Source organism: Rhyacophila brunnea, unplaced genomic scaffold (assembly GCF_057557595.1).
Source record: "Rhyacophila brunnea isolate RB1 unplaced genomic scaffold, BYU_Rbru_1.0 scaffold_1, whole genome shotgun sequence".
Classification (NCBI taxonomy): domain Eukaryota; kingdom Metazoa; phylum Arthropoda; class Insecta; order Trichoptera; family Rhyacophilidae; genus Rhyacophila; species Rhyacophila brunnea.
In genome coordinates this window covers 37,689,591-37,714,312 of record NW_028232751.1, presented here as the reverse complement: position 1 = coordinate 37,714,312, position 24,722 = coordinate 37,689,591, and the positions used below count along the sequence as shown (strand labels likewise).

Sequence of the window (24,722 nt, the reverse complement as noted above, 5' to 3'; positions counted from 1 at the left end):
GTCTCAAACATTAATAATTTTGAAGTTAAATGTTGATTAATATTGAATAATGTTGGGTTACTTACAATGAAATTTCAATGATTAAAAGAAAATTGTTTATTTTTAATTGATAAGTCTAGTATTTGTGTCAACAATTTTATTAATTCATAAAAAACATCATACAAAAATATAAATTTTTAAGGAATACATTAAAGTTAATGAAAAAATTGGATAATATATTGCGTGATTATTAAAAGTAGACCATTGATAACCATCAAACATATTATTAAGAGCCTCTGTAAGTGCTGTAGCCAAAAGGACTCAGAAGCAATGGAACGTGGTAATGTTCTGTATCAGATTTGCAGGTAAAAATAATCTGAAAATAATAGAACATGATATTTAAAATGATTTATGAATGTTGCCAGATTAGTTTTCAATAAATATTGTTGATATGAAAAATTTCATTACGTATAGAAAATTATTTCTCCTTGAAAGTTTTTGTAAATTCATAGTGGAGGTATGCAAGTTAAATAAAATATCTGTACCTGCAAGGCTATTCTAAATAGTTAACACGATGATACGTTCCCCTTATTTTTATTGCTCCAAAATAACATGGATATCACTCGGAGCAATTCCATATACAAGGTGGGTATCTACAAAATTGCTAACTCATCCCACTGTGTCTAACTTGATAACCAATGCATCCGATTGGAATCTCCAACTGTATTTTTTTTTATCTTGAAGATTCTAATAAATGCCTTAGGAATCAAGACAGTAAGACATGTTAACCTGACAGTTAACTTCCCAGGATAATTAACTGCCTGAATATGACATATCAAATTTATCATTTTTTTAAACTGATATGTTCGAATGCCAGAGCCTGCAAACCGACAGTGTATTTTAAGTCCAAAATGAACATTTTTAGGGGAAAATGCAATTTTAAAGTTTTAAACACGGCGGTCAAGACAGTTTTACGAAGCTCATGTCTCTGTTGTAAATAGACTGAAAGGATAAACTGGCTTTGAAAAATATAATAATTAAATTTTTAAATATAAGGTATAAAATCAGTAGGTCTTCAAGTTCTATTCAGCAAAATTGTCCATAAGAAAAACTGGCTGTGAAGTACACAAGATATTTTTATTCTACAGGAGTTTCAAACGAAATATTGGGAAAATTTAAAAAATAATACAATTATATAAGTACATAATGCCATCTCCAAGAGTCATTACGCAGATAAGTTGTTAAGGTAAGTATATAATATTTATAAGTGCGATATGATAATTGTGAATAAAGCAAATAAAGTATTTTCAAAACTGGCACTTGGGTCAATAGCGTTGGTTACTCGCCTGGTATGTAAAATATGTCTTCAAATCCCACCCTACCCAAGATTTTTTTAAAAAGTTTTCCTAATAGATAGTATACTTTTTGAGAAATTTCTTTATAAGAATTATTAAATTAATAAAGGAGTATTAATGATTACCAACCTCAACATGAGGATAAAAGGTAGGAGTATCGTGGGCTGCATAATAGTCGCCTGTTTGAAAAACAAGTTTGTATGTTCCTGGCCAAGAGTTACTTATGTCCTTGAGCATGATTTTATTACAACGGCCATCTGAAGATGTATTTTCTGTCATGATGAATTGCCATTCACCATTTGATAAGTGGTGTAATGAAACTTTTAGGTTAGATGCTGGTTTGCCCTTGGTAGTATCTAGTACATGAGTCGATAAAGACATTTTGAAGAGGCAGTGACTGAAATCAGAGTAGTATTTACCTACTATTTTTAAAAATTAGAAACAAAATAAAGCCACAAAATATAAATAAACGCAAATTCGGTCAGCTAAAAGCGTGACTTTATTTAATCAAATTTACCTTTCACTGTTAATCTGAATCTTAAATAGACGATGTGAAAACGAACTCAAATGAACTGAACGAATGAAGAGTGATAAGGTATTATCTACGTGACATGTGTCAAATTTGACAGCTTAGTCTAATGCTGCCATGTTTCAAAAATATTTTATCACAATATTAAGCGCAGAAGTCGGCATAAAATAATTATTAATATGTTGCAAAGGCGAATGAACATAGAATAGTAAAAAATAATGTAGGTACCTACTTAATAAGTATTTATCACGATAATTAAAAATAAATAAGTGATCAAACTTTGTATTATTTTCATACCTACTCATTATTACATTTGCTGCACAGAGAGATATTATGTACCTACCTATTCGAACGCTAGAGTATATAAATTATAGAGTTTATTTGTTTTTAAATCATGTCTGTATGGCTTGAAATTTTATTAATTACAGATAAAAGTTCCCCCCAAAGAGGTAGTTGTTCTCATAAAATATTATACAGAAATATCAACAGAAAATAATATAGAATACTGTAGGGCTGACATTATATCAGTTATTTGTTTTTCTGATTGTCTATGATAAATTGTATGTTTGTCTTTCGATATCAGCTGTTGTTCATTAGTTGTCACTAGTCTATGGTTGTCACTCTTGCAGAGTTTGACAGATAATACATATCTGACATTTAAAAGTAATACCTATAATATCACTAGTATCATTAAATTGAATACACAACTGTAACCGGTGATTGACATCACGTAACGTGTGGTTCGCTTTGTATGATTTAACGTCACTCACAAACATGCGTTTGATTGATAATAGCATATTTTTAGTCGTACTTGTCAACCTCTTCCACATAGTTTCATCTGAAACTATTGACGACGATGGAGTGAAATGGCCGACTGTATTGGTGTCAGTTCTTGCTCGAAATAAAGCTCATACACTCCCATACTTTTTAAGTCTTTTGACAAAATTGGATTATCCCAAAGATAGAATTTCCTTATGGTTAGTTGTTTTCTTGTCATTGCATGGTGTTATAACTACAGAATGGAATACAAACTAATGTTTGCATGTAATGAATTCCAAAATATCATTTAATCGATGTGAATATTTAGATAGAATTGCAACCATGTTATTGAATCAATTAAATAGATGGGTAATAAAAATCAACCAATTCTCTAATAGTGGGTAGGTAGGTAGTGAATTTTTATTTTTAATTTATGCTATATATTATGTATTTGCATGCTATTTTTATTTTAAGGAAACACGTTTTGTTGAATGGTACCTCAAAATATCTCTAGTTTATTTTATATTGAATATGTATCGTTTAAATAGTTATCTATTGTTGCTAATACAAAATATTGTTTAAAGTATTGACCTTCATTTTATGCTTTCACAATTTACCCATGTTTGCATGGGTAGATTAGTGCTTCTTTTTTATTAGAATATATTATTACAAATGCATATTATCTCATTAAAATGGGGGTTGTAAACTACAATAATATCTTTTGATAACCATATGTCTGGGTACCTAATCAGAATAATAATAAAAATCTTTTATACTTTGAATAAATCTTTTACATACCAAGCAATTTTTGGTATTTTGTATTGTTGATACTTAAAAATCGTATCTTTTTATGTAATCATAATATGAATAAGAACAATTAAAAATCTAGATAATAAAAGTAGGTACAGATAATCGAGTTTTTTTTAATATACATTTGAATTCTAATTGACAGAAGTTTTGTATTATACTCTTATTTCATCTTACGCATATCATCATAATCAATTATCAATACTAAATAGCAATTACACGCAACAATTCAGGTATCAATTCAAACGTTTTAATGTTTGTTGTAATTGGTTTACAACATTATTATGTTGGGTGTCTAGTGTTAAAAAATATAAGTAAACCAAAAAACAATCTTCCTTCATACATATTTTGTTACTTCAAATGTCGCCGCAAACTATTGAAGATTACGTTTCAACAAGTAAAAGGTTGCTGATTGTATTTAGAAGCATATTGTTTGTTCAAATAATGAATAAAGTCTGACAACTATTGTTATGACAGCATACGTCAATATGACAGCATTGACAGGGCGGCCGGATATGATACCTAATGCCTTCGAGTGAATAATTGGACTCAGTTTCCGAATTGAATCAGGCAAAAAAAAATCTATTTCTCTCATCACTCGGTGAAAAGATTTAAAGTTACGTTTATTGATGAAGCCGGTTGATTGGTAGGAGTTGGCGGGTCTGCTTATGTAAGTCAGCTAATAGAAGTTGGTTTTAATAACCTGGGTTTTGCCATTTGTAAATTTGCAACTGACTGAAACATATTTACCATAGATGGGAAGTCAGAAGATGCTTAGTTTCCAAAACACATTTCTATGGTATTGTGCTAAACTCGAATCAACTATAATTTAGATAATATGCATTGGTAATTTGGTAACCTGCTAATATTTTGATTTTGGCAGTTGTACAGATTGATGTAAACAGGGAGCATGTTTTCTGGTGTTTACATTTCTAAATGCATGACAATGCTTACATGTGCTAGATGATAAAACATAAAAATGTTTATATACACATAGTCAATTAACTCTAAATATTTAATCTGTCGTTTAATGGCATGATTTTTAATTTCCCAAAAAACTATTTGATGGTAGTCGCATTGCTGTTGCGTTAAATATTTTATTTTACTATTATTTATTATTATTATATTATAGTTTATTTTACATATTTTTTTTCATGATATGTAACAAAAATGCTTATAATGTACAATGCTTACCATCTGTAGAAGTGCATTATCATGACAGATGATTATTATATCCATCATTCAAATAAAACTGAATAATTGCTGATCTTTAGAAATCCTACAGTTTGTAAAAATAACCTTGTAAACTTAAGTTTTCTGTATAATCAAAGAGTAATTTTTTCCTCCAAAACAAACGAATAATATCAGTGATTTTTTAAAGATATACTCAATATGTTTGGCTTGTAATTCCATGTATTATAAAAAATAAAATTCTGAATAAAAATATATATAAAAGACTACATCTAAGACTATTTTTATTTTTTATGGTTCGTAAAGATAAACCTTTATCCAAAAAGTACAAAATTCATTATCGAAAATAAAAATTTCCATGATAGGTGGAGTCCATTATTCTATCTACATTATGGACATACATTATTTACCCCTTTCAGAATGCATCTACTAGTATACATAATGGTTTATATATTAACAGTATTCACATCAAACAGACTAAAATTAATTAAAACATTTCATCGGAATACTCGTCCATTGATTTGCGTGGTAAACTACACTAAATAAAAACTATATAAAAAAAGACATTCAGCTTAAACAAAATTGGGGAATATAAATTCCAAAAAATTAATTAAAAGGTTTTGCTAACTCTCTCAAATTATTTGCGGTTAGTAATATTGGTTCCTCTTAATCACTTAGCATGGAAAGAATATAACCCTCTACAGAGAAGACGCCGATAATTAAGAGTAATAAATTGTCATTACAATTGTACATATATATTTTTTTTATAAATATATGTGTTTTGCAAAACCATGTCTGGTCAAAACCATATAAAAAATTATAAACTGAGGGATGAGTGTACTTATGGAATTGGTTAATTAAATTTTCATATTCAATTAATCATTATTTTCAAATCTCAAGTAACATTAGAACTAAGGTATACTCAGGATAGAAGATACCTGCTATTTATTATTAGGAAAAAGTGAGTTAACTAATTAAAATAGAATAGCATCATGCGCTTATGTTTTGGTCATGAGATATGTATAGGGATGCCATATCAAATCAAAAAGTATCAATACTTGGTATTGTTATTGTATCAAATACACGAGAATTGACTCCAAAGTATCAAATTATTAATACTTTATTGATTGCATCTCTAGACTATTCAAAATTCATTCGCTTACCGCCATATCATATCGACTGTTAAATATTAACCTGAAGCTCATCTGAACTCTCAATGAATGCATAGGATAGTTGGCACACTGTGGAGAAACACTTTTCTCATCAAACTATTTTATTTGCCACTAAAATGTTCTGCACATAAAGTATCACTGAGGTTTTATTTTTAAATTATTTCATGCTTGTCAGCTTAAAGAATTGATGTGCAATTAGCACATCAAAGTTATTTGCATAGATTTAACATAATATATCAGTATTCAATGTCATATGGTACTGCACATTGTTACAAATAATGTAATAGAAGAAAATTATAAAAATAATGGTGTCATAGGCTTTTTGGTATTTGATCTATTGAAGAAGGAAGAATGCATGATAACAGGCCAATTATCAAAAAAGGTAACAGACGACCATGAAAGTATCAAGGAATATAGTTTACTTGCCAGCCGTTCATGAATGAAGTGAGCATGGAGTCAACCTTAGCATTCATTTAATGGGGTAATTTTTTAACTTACACATTAAGGCTATAATATATTACTTAGTCGTGGAATTATCCAAAATCTTCTACAGTTACTGAAATGCATGGTCATCTTATAATATTTTTAACAATTCAATATACATTTTAAGAATTCAAATCCATTAAATAAGATAATCGAATCAGACTAGAAAAGCTTGTGGCTTTCTTATTTGAACTGAGGGTGATTATATGACATATGGTTAGTTTCTTTGTCGTCAATAATTTTTTAAGAAATAAATGTAACATTTTATTTAATTATTAAATAAGTTAGTAATAATTTATGATTTAGTAGGTAGGTATTTATATTTAATTTATCATAATTATTTTTTAGGATACGCAGCGATCACAATCAAGATAAAACGGTTGAAGTATTAAAGACATGGTTTGATGAGGTACAGAATTCCTATCATTCAATAGATTTACAAATGAATGAAGATGGTCCTTCAAAACAACCAGGAGAAACAGGCCCGACTCACTGGCCGCAGAGTAGATTCGACCATGTCATATCTCTACGAGAAAGCGGCCTCAAGTATGCCAGAAATATTTGGGCTGATTACTTGTTGGTAATAAATTATTCTGCTACAATATAATGAAAAAAAAATTGTCAGTCTATTTTGTAAATCTACTAGATCCAAAAGAACTTTTTTTAAATAGACATTATCACAAAGTTTTTGTGGATTGATTTTTGAAACGATTAAACATATGGTTAAAAGAATCTTTCATATAGGTCAATATTCGATGATAAGTACTTGTCTATTCAATATAAATCTCAAATTTGACAATAATGCAATTTATTAGATTCAATAGATAAACTGACAACGTATTCTATATAGTGTAGTATTGGAAGTGTTATGTTGATATGAGTGGTCTATGTCGAACAACAATATCGAGATAACATGCCCTAGTGATGGTGCCATCGGAATAATTGAAAATTTTAAATTTAGTATGTCAACTCTGCAGCTTGGAGATCGCTCTTTTAGCATTGCTACAGGGTGAGAGATAATTAGATAATTAACCTTGACAACTGAATCCGTGATAAACCATGTGCGACACGGGCGTGGATTATTGCCCTTTAATATATTTCAGCCACTTGAAGCCATTTTTTCATGTTTAAATCTGTTATCAAAAATTTACATCTGCTGACAAACTTAAGCATTTATGACTCATTCGTATTAGTGTAGGTAATTTTAAGTTTCAGCGGGACAGTGGTTCTCTGAACTCAAGAGATAACACCCCTTGAGCTTTGGTTAGTTGTGATGTCTCACAGCCATATGGGAGAATGGTCAGTATATATGTGTTGAGCATCTGGTGTTCCTCACAGAATGCACTAGTGACCTTATGGTAGTCCAAGTTGGTTGAACGCATAACCTGTCCTGCCCATACGAATGCCTTGCTGATTGAAAAGCTATCTATGTATGTTGTTAGACATAATTATTCATTTTTAAAAGATTATTTCATAAATTTAACAATAAAAGTATAATGGAATTTTCAGATGATCGATGCTGATGCATTTCTCGTCGAAGAATCATCATTGAAAGAGCTGGTACTAAAACAACTGGATGTAGTAGCACCAATGCTTAAATCAGATGGCTTATATTCAAATTTTTGGTATGTTACCCCCTACTTATTATATACTTCATTTAAAAATTTCACATACCATGCAAAAATATAATACCACATCTTATTCATGATTAATAAATATCATAATTTGTAATATTATTTGAAATGCCATCTTAAGGCACACACAGACAAAATCATTAACCACAACCAATTTTACGGCTCTACGTCCAACACTTGTGACTTGGTATAATAGTTGTTCAAGTATGCCGCTCAACGCTGTGACCACGCACTGCTAACTCCTGATTTCCCTGTGTTTCACTTAAATACTCTTCAGCCAAAAAATGGTTGTGTCTGCGCTAGGTCTTGGGTAACAGCAATCCTTGCAGTTATGTTGGAAATAATATAGATTTTGTTCAGACACATTGCTAATTTATCGTTATGTCTAAATTAATAGCACAAATTCCCTGTGTAAACAGCTCACAATATCATGTAAAATAATATTATATGTTTTTAATTACAGGTGTGGAATTACAGATTCCTACTATTATGAGAGAACAGAGGATTATAAGCCAACTTTATATCGGGAACGGTTAGGATGTTTTAAAGTCCCAATGGTTCATTCCGCAGTGCTGATTAATTTAAGGAAGATTTCTTCAGACAATTTGACCTATAGTCCAAGGAATATTAAGAATTACTCTGGTCCAAATGATGATATTATTGCATTTGCAGTATCTGCTAATTTATCAGGTATTATTTATTGATATGTATGACTGGTACATATCTGTTACATTTGATAGTCAGAAAGTAAATAATTAAAGGAACCTGATCACATATTTATTGTTTTAGCCGAATAATACTAGAAAAATTAGATATTAGATTCAAGAGGCAGAATTTATAATAATATTATATATTTCAGATATTCCACTCCATGTATGCAATGATAAAAAATATGGCTATATTATGATGCCGCTTGAGCAGAAGGACTCTTTAGAAATGGACGAGCAACAGCTGACCAATATTAAAATGGATTCCATTTCTGACGACTCTCGAATGGAAATAGATCCAATTTTTCTCAAATACATAACATATCCAGTAATGGATAAGATGGGTCTAGACAAGGTGTACATGATCAATCTGAAACGGAGACCAGATCGTCGAGAAAGGATGGAGACAAGTTTTCGGCAGCTTGGACTAAATGCCACAGCAATAGATGCAGTCGATGGAAGGTGAGTTTATTTTCATAATTAATATTTATGTATTCTATATCTACAAAACACCTTAAGACCTTCCTGTCCTTTGCCATTATCGGTTGCTTCTTTCCGTATTATCTATGCAGCCTACAATTCCGCCGAGTATATATTCATCGTGGACTATCTTCCAGGATATTATTAGTCCAATCGTTATAAGAAAAGGCAGTTGGGTTGATATTTCCCTCCAGCAATCTTGGTATATGCCCCAGTAAGGTACTAAGGGATCGTCTTTATGTTCTCATTTGTGACAAAATTAAGCTGTTTGTTAACAAGAATTAGTCTCAAAACTTTATATGTACTATAAAATTCTGATCATTGGTTAGCTAATATTTTACAATTATTGTAAAGTAGCGTTGTAAGGATACAGAAAGAGATAAATAATTGATACTTAATGATGATACTCTTCATGTATTAGTGTGAGTTGCTACACATATCTTCTCTTTGTTTATATGTCTATTTTACATTAAAAAGTTTGAGATTGCGGCGGCATAGGTTTTATAATATTTAATAAAATTTTTGTTCAACACATCTGTTTTACGTTTTGCATGTTTCACATTTTTTTTAAATGTTGATGTATTTTTGGTGATGGTGGTGGCGGATACCTTTTGAATTTGAGAAATAGCTATTTTTAATTTGAATGCAGAGATCAATTAATCATGCAATTCTGCATGTATGGTTTATATTATTTAAAGGTTTTAAATTGATAATACGCGCAATATTTACAAGTAAGTACTTACTGTCAAGTAAAATCGTAGCGTCTATGTCAAAACCTCTTATCAGACAATAATGTGAAATTTTGTTTTTTGATGGAATTGCATTCGTTTTCTACACTGGGAGGCAGACATTTATAAAAGTAATCATTTTATACTTTTATTGCGTGATTTCATGATCATATGAGGTTTTGCCATGGACGTGACGAAATGCATTTTTTAGAATACCTATAGTATTCAAATGTGATACTGTATATTTATCTTGACAGAGGAAAGGTTTTTTTCTAATTGAATTATGGAACATCATATGAAATGGTATTTCATTAAAAATAATATTGCAATTTGTCACAATTTTGATTTTGATATATTGAAATGTCTAAGTTATTATGCTACTACATAATTGCGTTGTGAAAGTATTGAAATTGAAGGAAGAGTAGCCTCAGCGCATGCTATTTGAAAAATGAAGACTTGTGTTATTGCATCGCCGCTGTTGATAGATATATTATTAATATGTATACATTATTATTTTGAATACTACAGAAACTATATCGCCTAGCGAAATCTTCAAACGCAATTCGCAAAAGAATATTTTCGATAATTTAAAATGATGATAAAATAGAAATGATGATTTTCTTATCATAGTGAATTACTTATAGCAAAGAATTTGTCATTCTTTTACTATGAGGATCAGTATGTCGATTAAACGTATAGTTACATTAAGTTCAATGAAAAGCCACTATTGGTGGTAACGCTTGATGGACATGCTTGTCTTTGAGTACTGTTTATGAGAAAATGTGTTCAATAAAAGGTTCAAAGGGTCGAATATTTTAGATATTTTAATGAAACACATATTTTTCAACACATTTTTTTATTTCTATTTTAAGACACACTACAACTTTTCATATAATATATGTATAGATAAGCACACAACAGATTATTTTTAGCGTTAGCCTACATACAACAGTTAACACAAGGATTTCATACCACATAATATGTATGTCTATTCGTATATTAAATAAGTTTCATGTTTCGAAAAAAAAAACAAATATTAGAATGACAATATGAATACATAATTATATGTATCATTTTCTAATAATAATTATAAATCCGCTTGTCCGTCAAATATATTATGACGATACTTAGTTGATTAAAAATATTTTTTTTAAATCGGTTTGATAAAAATGGTAATCAATCCGGTAAAAAAAATATGCTATAATATTTATTTTATATAATGGCTTTTTTATAATGGCTAACATTTTGGTTACATTACATGTTTTACAATATTATCTTTGCACATTAAATTTAAGCAAGAATATTCACTATTATTTCTTTATAATAACTAGGTACTTCACATAAACTTATTTAAGATAATTAATAAAAGAGAAAAGTTTTTCTCAATGAAATATACAATATAATATAAGAACTTGCTACCAATAATAATGAAATAATTTATTTTTCTAAGATAAAAATTAAGCAATAATTATTTTTAAATATTTTTTATGTTATTCATTATTGAACATACATAATTTAAAAAACCTAAGCAATATACCTATTTGGATTTTTTTTAAACAAAAAAATTGGATCCAATCTCAAACGTAAAGCACATTAGTCAGAATCCAACAAGTGCAGACTAATGTCCCGCTGTATACCAATATTTTTCAAAAAATGTTTTTACCTAATAGATAAGTGTTTGAAGTGTTCTCGAAATTATGTATGTTCTATAATTGTATGATATTCTATGTTCCTACATATTTAAAATATGTCAGAACATAGATTATTAGTATTTTTTAAATTCTATGGTCCAGATGCAGAGATGTCAATATTGTGTACACCTAACTAAAATTTTTTAGTTATAATAGAGCCAACCAAAATAAAGATTTACAAAGAAGTTGAAGAAAACGTTGTTTAATATAGATTGAGAGTAAATATATGAAAGTGAAGCTGAAGGTTACTAAGGCTATTCATTAAATTAGCTCCAAGTCCTTTCCGATAACAAATATCTTTGTAAGAAACATCACACTTCTATGCTCTGAGATTCAGTTTTCAGAGCTGCAGTGAGATAAAACCGCCATGCATCAGTGTTAAAAATATAGATTTTTTTCAACCTAATGTGTCTATGCTTTGAATCACACACACATAAAATAATTTGTGAACTTTCCTGATGCGGGATTTGCACCCGTGATCACTAGTTTGAGAAGTGGACATTTTAACACTCGACCGAAGCAAGTACTGTAATATAGTATGTTATGTAAAAATATATAATATGTACACATAAATTCCAATCAAAGAAAAGTGTTTTGGTTTAATTAACATTTTAAATGTCATTATCTGCTATTTGACGTTGGTTTTGCAGCAAACTGATGATATTAGTCTACATATAGAATTTGGAATAACCTCAGAAATATACCTGAGTATTAGAAAAAAACTTACTGAATGGGACTTTAGCCTACACAAACAAAGCAGTTTTTTAATGTAACTATTTAAGGGATTTTATGTTCCATAAATATGTCAGCATTTAGACAAAGATCTGTTAAAGGGTCCTAGAATAGTCATACTTTTGTAATCAGTGAGCTTATGCATTATGTGTTACTTGGAATGGGAAAAGGTGAATGTGATAATAAGATTATAACATTTATCTCACAAAAACATGTGCTCATTCCATGTAACGCAATTCGCATAAATCCATTTATTTACATAACTATTACTATGCATACGACTTTAGCGAGATTGTATTTGACAGCTCTGCATCTGGTTTTATGTAACTATATCTATCGCATATATCGAGAATTTCTAATTATCTAATCCTCTAAGATCTAATTCTACTTCTAATGACTAGCTACATGAAATGTTGTAGATACATTACGCAAAATAATTTTCATTCCGCACTAATCTAATAGAGGCAGTAGAACATTCGCCATTCGATAATTTGCAATAAAATAAACCTAAATTTTAATCTTAAATGCCCCAAAACACTTTTGTCAGCTTTGAAATAAACTTTCAATAATATTCTTTAGATACTGTATGGTTGATTATCTATAGCAGGGGTTCCCAACCCCGTGCCCGCGGGCACCATGGCGCCCGCGGAACGATTCGTATGTGCCCGCCACTATTCGACAGAGACAGAATTTTGACTTTTCGACATATTTATGCGAATCATTGTTTTCAAACATGAACTTAATAAAATCAAGATATAGATCTCGACTCACCGATGAGCATCTTTATGATTGTTTGCTAACAGGATTATCATCATACTCTCCTAATTATGAGGCACTGGCCAATGATATGCAATGCCAAAGATCACATTGACATATTGATATTCTATTTTTTTATAAAATGTTTTCTTTGTATTTGTGTTTTTTGTTTACTTTGTTTACGTTTTGTAAATACATTTCTCTGTGTGTATGCAATTTGAATAATAGTTTTATTATTTTGAAACATTTTTGTTTATTATTTATTAATAAATTATGAATATAAGAAAATAAATTATGGGAAAATGAGAAGTTATGGAAGGAGTTTGTCGATTAAAAATAGGTGGTGCCCGCCACCCTACCGATATTTTAGAATGTGCTCTAGAGTACGAAAAGGTTGGGAACCCCTGATCTATAGTATTGTTAGTAAGTATATGTTTCTGATATCATTAAATAAAGTGTTACTCTGCCTAGTTTTACTCACATATGCTTTTAATTAATTATTTTTATTTATTTTTATGGCAACCATCAACTTTGAATCAAACATTTAGGTGAAGTTATTTTGGTTATTCTGCATACAATCAAAATTAGTAATAAGAAATGTTATAGTAGCGATGAGGTGAGATTGTCAAAACATTTATCTGTTCTGATGTAGAAATGTCGTTATTACTTTGGTAGGAAACTTTGTGATTGCATTATTTTAATTGTTAAGCTTCATTTTAAAATTGATTTTGTTATGAATATATATGTGTTCTTCAAATGAATCAAATTAGGTAATATAGATTGTTATTGTCAAAAATGATTATATTAAAAAACAATGTTTCGGCAACCCTACAGCTGGCAGAATTAATTTCCTATATATCGCTATTTGCTTTATTTATAGGTTGTAAAAACTAAATTTTTGAGAATATTTTTACACTTATCAATGCTGACATTTAAAAGAAAGGCAATTAAGTAAAAAACAAAATGTTTTGGAGAAAGAGTACATAAGTACAGTGTTACTGTATCTGTACTGGAAGCATCTAGTGACAAAATACGAATGATGACAAACACATTTTTTGTTCGAAAAATCGATGTGAATTAATCAAAATACATTTTAATGATAAAAATAACCATAAGATGAAAATCTTAACAATCCCACAATGGTTTTTTTTTTAATTGTAAGTTTATTTTTGAATGTACAAAAATAAATATGTATTCTTAATGATTAAAATAACCATAATATGAAATTGTTCAACAATTGCACAATGGTTTTTTTAAAATTGTAAGTTTATTTTTGAATGACGTACAAAAATAAATATTTTCGATGACTATAAATACATATTGCCTATTGAAAATACGTAAAAATGACAATTGGCAATAAAATGTATAAGACTGTATGTTTCGTATTATGTCACTAGGTACCCTTCGTAGCATTACATTCTCCTGAGCTAATTCGTAGTTTTTATAATATTGATGATTTTAATATTAGGTTATTACAATAAAATTTATGTATTTGCAATATTCATGTCCTGTTTTGTAATTTACTATGAAATGCAAATTATTTTGACGGAAGGTTTCCATTAAACCATAATAATATTAAAGAAATAGTTTTTGTACTGGAGGTGCCCATTTGAGTGTATTTTTACAATTAAATTAAATATTTATTGGACAGACAACATTTAATAATAAGCACATAAAGTATATCAGCTAAACCGGCTGATTTAGTCGACTGACTTGAGTCAGATTGACGTCACTCCAGCCTACACTCAGAACTTGAACATAAAATAACTCAAAATATGAAAAGCTTGGTGAATATTTTTGATTCGAATCCGAGCTATATAAAAAAACTTTAAGTGAAGTGAAATTTGTACAAGTGCAGTGCAAAAAATAAGTTGTCATGAGGCTGGGTTGTCTTAAATGTATCTGATAAAAGAAATGTGAGATACATGGCTGTATGTCAGGCTGTCTGTGTAGGCCAGCAGATTGTGTTACTCACGGTGGTATTAAACTAGTGACATTTTTTATTAGACATGTGCCGATACTTATAGATAATACTGATAGAATAATTACTAAATTTAGATATATTTTGCTGCAACCAGCAAATCATTTTATACAGTAATTGCATATATATTTAATATATGCATTATAATAATTATTTAGCATCGTACTGTGTTGAACCATATTCAAGCTTGAACGCGAATACTCTGCATACCAGAGGTATTTGGTTGCAATACATAAAACTTGTCATTTCCTGCAATTTTTTGATAACTTACAATTTACAGTGTTTTAATTAATGGCCCACATGCCCAGCGTAGGTCAAACTGGAGCTTTTATATAATAAAAACTCCGTTTTGACCTACGCTGAGGATGTGGGCCCTTAATCAATTGTATCTAAAGAAATAAAAAAAAAAAATTAATTTAATTTAAATTTATAAAATCTGCATTCATTAAAGGATTTAATATAATTTTTACATATTATTTTATCATTGTTTATCATTAAAATTTAGTTTATTAAATTCTCTTAAAGGTGTCAAAACGATTTTGAATAATTCATAGATTATATCTATGTATTTTATATTTAATTTAAATATAGCTATACCAATAGTAGCTAAATTTGGAAAGCACTTCAGTGAATATTAAAAGCCATTAGTTAAAATTTCTCACAATTAAATATGACTCCTTTAGCATAGTAGTCTATGTGCGTGGGCGCGATACCAGAGATATGCAGGTTCGATTCATGTAGGGTATCTTTCTTTTTTCAAAAAGATTTTTTCTATTGATTATAATATATTTTCTCAGAAGTGTTTTCAAAATTATGTATTCTAAAATGTTAATTATCAATAAATTGTATTGAAATGAAAGCTTTGTATTTTGGTGCAAGATGTCTCTGGTAGGCAGAGCATTATTTTTTCGATAAATAAAAATGTCAACCAACATTATTAGTGTGCCCAACAACAAAAAAAATAGATGTTTGGAAATAAGGGTGCTAATTTGCCATAAAAAATGTTAGTTGAAACACTGAATATATCATAAGATTTCAATTTGTTACAAAATAACAAGAAATTTTATTATGTTAGTCTTGAAGATGTTTATTTGTTTCTTGATAGTATAACTGTAATAATTGTATCATATTAAAAAGTTCATATTAAAATCTGCAGCCATCCATCGGCCACATGTTTTGTATGAAAGTTTAGATTTTTACCTATCTGATATAATCTTGGTGACTCTATTATCACGAATAAAAACATGAGTTAAATATAATATTTAGTTAGTGTAAATAGATGGTTCTATAAATGATGGTTATAATAATATACTAACCTCATTACATAGTATCTAAGGACAGAAATTTTAAATTCTTAACATTTTTTACTAGCATTATACCTTACCCTTTTAATAATTGGTCTTCTTAATTCTCGATTATAATTTACCTTGATATTTAAAACCAATATGCATATTTTTACCCTGTGCGTACGGTTGTAGATGAGTTTTATGAAATATATTTTACTATGTTGAATGAAACCTATACCAAAAATAATAAATTAACAATTTGGGCACAAAATTTTAGAAACCATTTAAAACGTGATACATTATATTTTGATTGGACGTAGATAACTCCCATTTTGTATTTGTTGTAATGGTAGTAATAAACTTTCAATAGGATTTTTAATATTTGCGAAAAACCAATGTTTGCTTATTGGACCTATTTTTTATATTCAATGTAGCCAGGATCAGACATGTGCAATAATTTATATATAGTCAATGAGTAAATAGACAATGAATATCAAAGTTCTGCGATGATATTTTTTAATTGATTATATTTCATTTAGGTATTATATTTATAAGCAATGAATGTCATTAAAAAGCAATGGATTTTTTGTATGTATGTTATATTACATTAATTGACATCGAACTACCTTAGAACAACATCAAGATATTTCATAGACATCTAGATATTTAGACACCGATAAAATAAAATTAAAATGGAAAAAAAATGCCTCGATATGCTATAAAATTATATTTTACATATATATTGGAAATGAAATACGCAGCTTGTAATTTGAAACATTTTATTGTTACTATTACGTATTTAAAAACATTAAAAAGAACAATATTTTTATTCGAAATCAAAGATAAACTTAACAAGTAAAAAAAATGTGAACTCGTTAAAGGATCCCATCTTATTATCACATATAATTTTGTGGTTATGTTAAAATTTAGTTTATCAAGTAGTGTTCTTTAATGCCAATAGATTTTTGACTAATTTATTATAGTTTTTTTTTACATTTGTTTAAATTAATAAAAATGCGTATAACATGAAATCCTTTCTATTTCTATAGTGATTTATAAATGACGGAAAACAATTGAATTGGATACAATTTTCTTTGATCCAATCATTAATGATATAAATAGAAAGGATTTCATATTATGCACGTTTTTATTTTTCAAAAATGTTTTTTAAAATAAATATAAAAAACATTAAAACAATGAATTGGTCTAAAATCTTTTCTATAGGTTAGATGAAGCTCAATAACTGAATTTTAATAACATACATGAAGAAAATAACATGTAATAATAAGATGGGATCCTTTTGAATTCAGATTTTATGTTTTTTTTAATCGTTTATCTTTGACTGAAAATATTTTTCTTTTTAATGTTTTAAGATACGTATTAAAATACTTTAAAATGTCTCAAATTGCAAGCTTCATATTTTTGGTGGAGTATTCACATTAAATAAATATGTAAATATATTATCCTCATTCCGAGTTCTATAGCTTACAATATGAATATAGTGTCTAGAAAATAGGTAATGTTCAATATACATATTATATATTAGAAAACAGGTTATTTACACATTTTAAAAACCGCTTGATGAGTTTTTCCTATATTTTGAAGTAGTATAGTCTATATAAACACTAGAATAAATATAGATATTTTACAGAAAAATATACAGGCTTTACATACTTATTGAAATAGAATTTTAAATTCCAATGTGTGTCGAAGAATATTGCTGTTGTGTATTTCAATCAGCTGGCTGAATTTTACCCATTTCAGGTGTTGGTTTTCTATATAATTTGGGACAAAATAAGAGACTATTCTATACTGTCTAATGATCATTGAAATCTACTGGTATGCAGTGTTTTGAATAAAGTGAAATTTATCTAAGATTTTGATCATAACAATAAAGGCTCTGTTAATATATCATTTGATTCTGATTATATTATTGTGCAAAATAAACTAAGTAAGTACTTAAAAAATGCGATACAAGACCAGCATATTTTTTTACAGACCAGTAATAGAATGATATACCCTGTAAATATCATAAGTAAGGTTTAGATTTTATAGATTAAAATATTTAAAATCATGATGCATAAGTTGGTGTGTATCCCAAAAGACAAGCAATAAATTTAATAACAATAGTATTTTAGCCATAAAAAATATTTTCTAAAGGTTCATAGAATACATATTTTATTTTTTATGTCTTACTTCTGCAGTTTTATCATATAATTACGATTTTAAGTGCGCAAGTCGAACTGGTGTCATGTCTATCCGCTCTCTGCTCTGCATTGAACTCAAATTCATATTTTGCCAATTGGGTTGTTCCGGATCGCGTTTCCATGTTACCAAGTAGGCTCCAAAAATAGTGATATTTTTAATGAATTCAGAGCTGTTTGTTAGTATGTAATTAGTAAGTGAATGATGAGTAACTATAATATGTAAAATCATAAATATAATAAGTAGTCTAATGCAATGGAAAACTAGTGTAAAAATACAGGTAAAAATAATGTAACAATATGTCATTTGTATGAACATAAAGGAACACTATACTTATTTAGTTAAAATTAAGACAGGTAAAATCACATTGTTCGAAAACTTATTTCAATTAAATGAATGACAAAGAAATAAAATAAGATGTAGATCTAATGAAAAAAAATGTTGAATTTACTCATTATAATGTAGTGACTTGTTGCCATTTTATGGAATATATTGTGTAGTATTTCAATGTTTGACCAACAGCTCTGAAGTTCTATATCGGGTGGTTGTCTTACCAATTTTGATGGTGCCATTGAATTTGTAGGCTTTTTGATGTATGTGCTCGAAAGGGAATGAGGCTTTTCTTTGGTAAAAATGAAAAATGATTTTGTCAATTTTAGATTTGTTTATTTGAGTTTAATGTTTTGCATTCCAATCGGCACATCATTGAGATAGATTGCTACATCTGTTTCTTACATAGTGTTATATTTTCCCATGTATAAATTATTTCCTTTTCAATAATAAAATTCTTTATGGACTTCATGCATATTACATAGATAATAATAACATTTCAATATACTTTTGTGAATCTATTTCAAACATCTGAGTAGAAGTAGTTTTAGCTTTAGATCAAGGATTTTTTGCATCAAAATTTTATGGAAAAAAGCAGTGGCCATCTATCTCAAATTAATGCGTATGAATCTTGTATTTATTTACTGCTCAGAGAATGTCACCCGATTTAATTATATTCAATAATATTTTAGGTTGTTCTGATACAATAATATAAAATATGTTATATAAAATTTGTATTAATATTGGAAAAGATTACTCATATGCTAGCTTAACGTTTTTTAATAAAATTAAAGTTATTTATATATAGACGCGTAACAGACAACATCAATATATTTATTATACTATATTTTATTTATCAATTACATCTCATCTTCAATGTATTTCAATCTGTTGTTTCAGTACTGGTCTGGTAAATAATTGACAAAGAATGATAATAATATCTTCTGTAGAAAATAGATGGAGCTATAAATATTTGAATGTATAATAGTTATTGAATAAATGTTGAATGATGCTAATCTTGATGATGATATGAAATCTAAAATTGCTTTCAACTCATCCTTGAAAGGGGTGTTGCTCTACACACGACATCTTGTGACCGAATTATGAAACATGCTTTTCACAATTTATTAAAATTTTTTGCTTTAAAATCGTTTTATTTAGAGACGTATGTAAATAATAAAAATAATAATTGTAAGCTATAATTATTCATGGCTTTTTTAGATATCTATTCTTTAAAATAAAATAGCATTTTAAGTTGAACATATTTATATTTTTTTCTATAAAAATTGACGTTTTTACTTTAAATTAACTAAAAAAATACGATAAAAACGATACGATAATAATTTCTCCTATAGGTCAAGTGAATTTATCAGTTAATGTTTTTAGACATAATATACTATTGATTTTTTAGAAAATTTCTTTAAAATTACATATTTCATTATTTGGTCACTAGATGTCCCTAGTAGTATATCGCTTATTAGTAACACATTTATAGATTTATAATTTAACTATGAATATCTGATTTACAAAATGATCATAAGTAATAACATGCTAACAAAATGTATCATCGTTTATTATATATATTTTTTAATTAGAAGTCATTTTATATATCTAAAAATTTAAGATAGAATATGCAAAGTAAATCATGGACATTATTTTTATTGTATTTTAGAGTTAGATAACAGATAAGTTCTTTGAAGAACTTATAATTTATAAGATAATCTAGTAAATTCTTGTTTTTATAACAGCCAGCCAGGCTCAGCTGGCCCAACCTAATATATCTGTTAATAACTTGGCGAGCATATTGTGCTTGATTGTGATTGGGTAGAGAGTCAGAAAGATGTTTAGTAGTATTAGATAAATGAACAAACACTATTTAGCGGATTTAGCCTAATATTTTCGATTACCATGTATTGGGTATCATTCACTGAGCAGATAATTCATTATCAGAGCCCTTGAAAACCGAAATGGTGTATAGATATTAAGAATTTGGTGAATTGTTTCGTTTTTTATTTAAAAAATCAATTACTGTCATTATATACGAGCTGTGCGGCGATGATATGGTCATATGGCCATTAAAACTTGCAGATAACCAATAAAATGTTGAATAAAATTTCATAGTTTTGAAATTCTATATTATTATGAGTCTTCAGTTGATAGTCGTTGAAGTTTGAAGATTGCCACTGATATTCTAGGAAAATTCTTTACTCACAATTCTTCACCACATATGTATATATATTTAAAAAATATATAAATACGTTTATAATATTCATCATAATAAAATTATCATAATAAAATTTCTATTAATATAATAGAGCACGCGAAACGCTATTCAACAAAAACGTAATAATATATTATCATCCGACGTAGTTACACAGTAAAACAAGGATTAAGCATCCCTAAACTACACTAAATATGTAACAATTTTTAAATATATTTTACAAAAAAGTAAAAAAATGTTCACAAAATATAATGAATACCGATGTTATCTGATTAAATTATGATTAGTTTCCACTAGCTATATAGGTACTAAAAAAAGGTTATTTCACCTGAACTGTGGGTCATAAATTTCCTGCTGACTGAGTAATATTTATTTATTGGTTATCGAATTAAATATAGGTATATATTTGAATCCAGATTGATTTCTCGAGACATTTAAAGAAGATTTTTGAGGTTGGATCTAAAAGAAAAGTTCCAGATTTAGATCATGAGGAATAGGTACTTGAGACTAACCTTTGACGGACTACAAGAAGGATTGTTTTTCTGAAGGATTTTACAATTTTTACGTTTCTAGAAGATTGTTTTCGATTTTTTATCGTTCATCAAATCTAGTGTTTTTTTATATTCTCATCCTGTATGCTACATTTTTGTTAAAAACGATTGGCAACACTGATTAGAGATTTTATGTGTATCTATTAAATAGATTAAAAGATGATTAATTTATGACAAAATTCACTTCGTCTGTAAACGTATACTATCCTATTTTATAGGTCGAATCTTATACCATTTCAGTTTTTAGGGCTCATTTCAGATTCAATCGCAATCCCACGCGTTTATATCGTAGTAATTGTGAATTCGTTGTACTTGTGCCGTGGACCATTTCTCTCGATCGGCGGCCCCTGGAGAATGACGCACTGGGTAGCGCGGTCATTCTTCTTGGGGCGCGACCTGGCAGGCCAAGTCACAAGGACTTGCCCGCCGCGCCTCATAGCCTATAAGTCGGCTTGCAAGTTGCAATTTGCATGACTGGTTGACGTGTTGGGGGCCAGTGGTCGATTCGCGGGCCACACACCTTCTTCTTGCCAATCGTTGTTTATTGTGATCGCAACCGTTTGGTCGTTTCGTGCCTGTAAAAGTAGAATTGACAAGTTAACAATGTAGTTATTTTCTACAAAACAACAGTGTGTCTAGATACAATTCCTAATTTATTGCAAAGAAACAGCCTATCGAGTGTAATTAAGTATTAATGAATTAGACTTTTCTATATGTTTTCATTTTGATATGCGAAAATGCACTGATTCGTAAGTGAAACTGTGTCATATTTTGGTGTCTAAAAAGTAACTGTATAATTAGTACCTAGTATAATTTTAAAAATATAATCACATATTTTCTGAAAATTTGTAATCTTAAGAGTATTTATTATATTAAATATTCTTGTGAATTTTACTGATTTTGTGACAACATACGATGCGTGTATTTTTATTTTATTGACAGTTTTAAGGTAAATAGGTACTGACATTGAAGCGTATTTTTAACGGTAAGTGTCTATTTGAAATGACAAAGTATCTTTTTGATAGTTTCGATTATCTATGTTTTAACATTGTAGTAGTCATGATCTACAATACTACTAAACCCTACAGCTAGTAATGGAAGTGAGGGAAATATGAAGAAATAATTGGGTTCTGTCACTGCGAAAACTAGGTACTCAAATAAATGTGCTCAATTAACGAAACATTTCTCTCGGTATTTACAACATCACAATACAAATTCATACTTAAACGGTATGATGTTGTATTTGTATATTATTTATACAGGCTATATTATGATATGCAGATTTTGTCAATGCGCCAAGTAGGTAGGTACCTATATATATTATATATATATACTTATATATATGCATATATTGTATACCGCCAAAATATTATAATGGGAACATTTTGAAAGAAGTTAAAAAAATAATTTTAAAAACTACCCGTGCGGTTTTTGGATTAAGTATAGATTTTGTATGCACTGCTAATTTGTTTTAAAAAAATCAATGTCTATATCATTTGTGAGGAAATATAATAATATAGCACAATGTTTATTATGCAAATAAAAATCCACCATTTAGGAGTAAATCGCACCATCTTTTGAAATAAAATTTTCTGAAGGTATAACTTACGCATTTGGGGCAGTGGGATCTCTTATGTGAATTCTTTGATTTCTTCCGACCTAAATACGAATTATTATGCAAGATTTGATTAAAAAAAATCTATAAATTCTATCATATAATAATATGAATCTAGGAAAATATCCTATAATATGTAACTTAGTGATACAAGTACCTACTTATATGACGTTACTTTGACGTACAGGTTGGGTTCGTGGTTATCACGTGATTCTGATTTAATTCTCGAATATTATTAGCTGAATTCATTCGCATATTGCTTTTCCGATACACTATGTAGCGGCTTTGATTATCTAGGTATAATGTTGATTTTCGTGTAATTTGTGGCTTTGTCACGATACTAAATTCGGCTGAAGTGTAAATCTAGCTACACGGAGAAAACGTTAACCGAGCTGTCAAATACGCGACTTAAAAATTTATACAAGGAGAGTGAACGATATCTTGTTATTGTATAATTTTGATGCACTTGTTCTAAGTATAGATTTTTAGCGTGTATCTTCAGTAAAGTATTTATTTACTGGTATTGTATATCTCGTGAAGTCCAGACAATGAAATAAGTACAGATAGCATTTTTTTTTAAATTTATTTATGAAAGTTTGTACTGAGTGTGTGTGTTTGTGTTCAAAACTAAATATTCTCAGATAATCGGTATACATTTCCATCATCCTTACTTGATTAAAACGATAGCGGGCTGAAGTCGTCAGTGGTTGAAGGTGCCTTTCACTCTGCTGGCTCGTTGCGTTCCATGGGTCATCGTCTTGGGAAGTTCCTCGCCGCGAGCACATTCTCTTGGTCGCCAAGTTCATTTTCATCATGGCTATCTATCACATCATTTTACCAACAATTATAATGGTTGGAGGCATCTACACTATATGTTAAAACTATGAAATATAATGCTAAATAATTTTCGAACGCGACTAGTGAAACTATGTCTAATATGTTAAACATATTGAACATATCTTTATAGCACCATAAGTGCGAAATTATTTGAGATTTCAACCACCACGTTTATGATTTTTAATTAGATTATCGTAATTGATTCTGCAATATCTGTTATGTGCATAAACCCTTATTGTTCAAGGAAAATCCGTATTGTAAAACGCTGCTTTTAAAGTATTTTTTAAAACTAAAAATAAGAGTTTAAAACACTAAACCTGTTAAGGGATGTTAATGTCAGAAAATATAAATGGTATCAAATAATAGTATTAATCAATACGTAGAGAGTAAGTTGTTTAAAGATTAAGATAAACTTTAAATGTGAAGCCATCATAAATACGCCATTATTTCAGTTGAGGGCTTTCCTTTATGCATTGCATCAACGTAAATTCGTCTTCGTTGATTAATTCGTCACTCATTTATATATATGACATAAAAAACCCAAGATTAGTAAAAAGTTCGAAAAAAGTGCATATTATTTTCCAATGTGTATTTTATGAAGTGCAAGGACTTCAAATGGTTTGATATTCTGGAAAAATCATATTCTTCGATTAGAAGCAGAAATGCTAATTATATTTTGTATAAGTACGTAAA

General features: G+C 28.8%; 2 protein-coding genes across 2 annotated transcripts in view; one reads left to right on the top strand and one right to left on the bottom strand.

Moving 5' to 3' along the window:
* Positions 1–82: 82 nt before the first annotated feature.
* On the bottom strand, positions 83–1,933 carry LOC147079734 (5-hydroxyisourate hydrolase). Its single transcript, XM_085943682.1, has 3 exons — positions 1,852–1,933; positions 1,464–1,731; positions 83–355 (listed from the first exon to the last, which is right to left on the bottom strand). The coding sequence occupies exons 2-3, from the start codon at positions 1,713–1,715 to the stop codon at positions 266–268; spliced, it is 342 nt and encodes a 113-aa protein (XP_085799808.1). The 5' UTR covers positions 1,716–1,731; positions 1,852–1,933; the 3' UTR covers positions 83–265.
* A 532-nt stretch (positions 1,934–2,465) lies between these two features.
* LOC147079733 (glycosyltransferase 25 family member) overlaps positions 2,466–24,722 on the top strand; it is a 439,462-nt gene continuing 417,205 nt past the window's right edge. Inside the window, exons 1-5 of the mRNA XM_085943636.1 lie at positions 2,466–2,840; positions 6,624–6,855; positions 7,785–7,900; positions 8,373–8,599; positions 8,769–9,078. Of these exons, the coding sequence (XP_085799762.1) occupies positions 2,638–2,840; positions 6,624–6,855; positions 7,785–7,900; positions 8,373–8,599; positions 8,769–9,078 (1,088 nt within the window). The 5' untranslated portion in view covers positions 2,466–2,637. The remainder of the gene's footprint in view (positions 2,841–6,623; positions 6,856–7,784; positions 7,901–8,372; positions 8,600–8,768; positions 9,079–24,722) is intronic.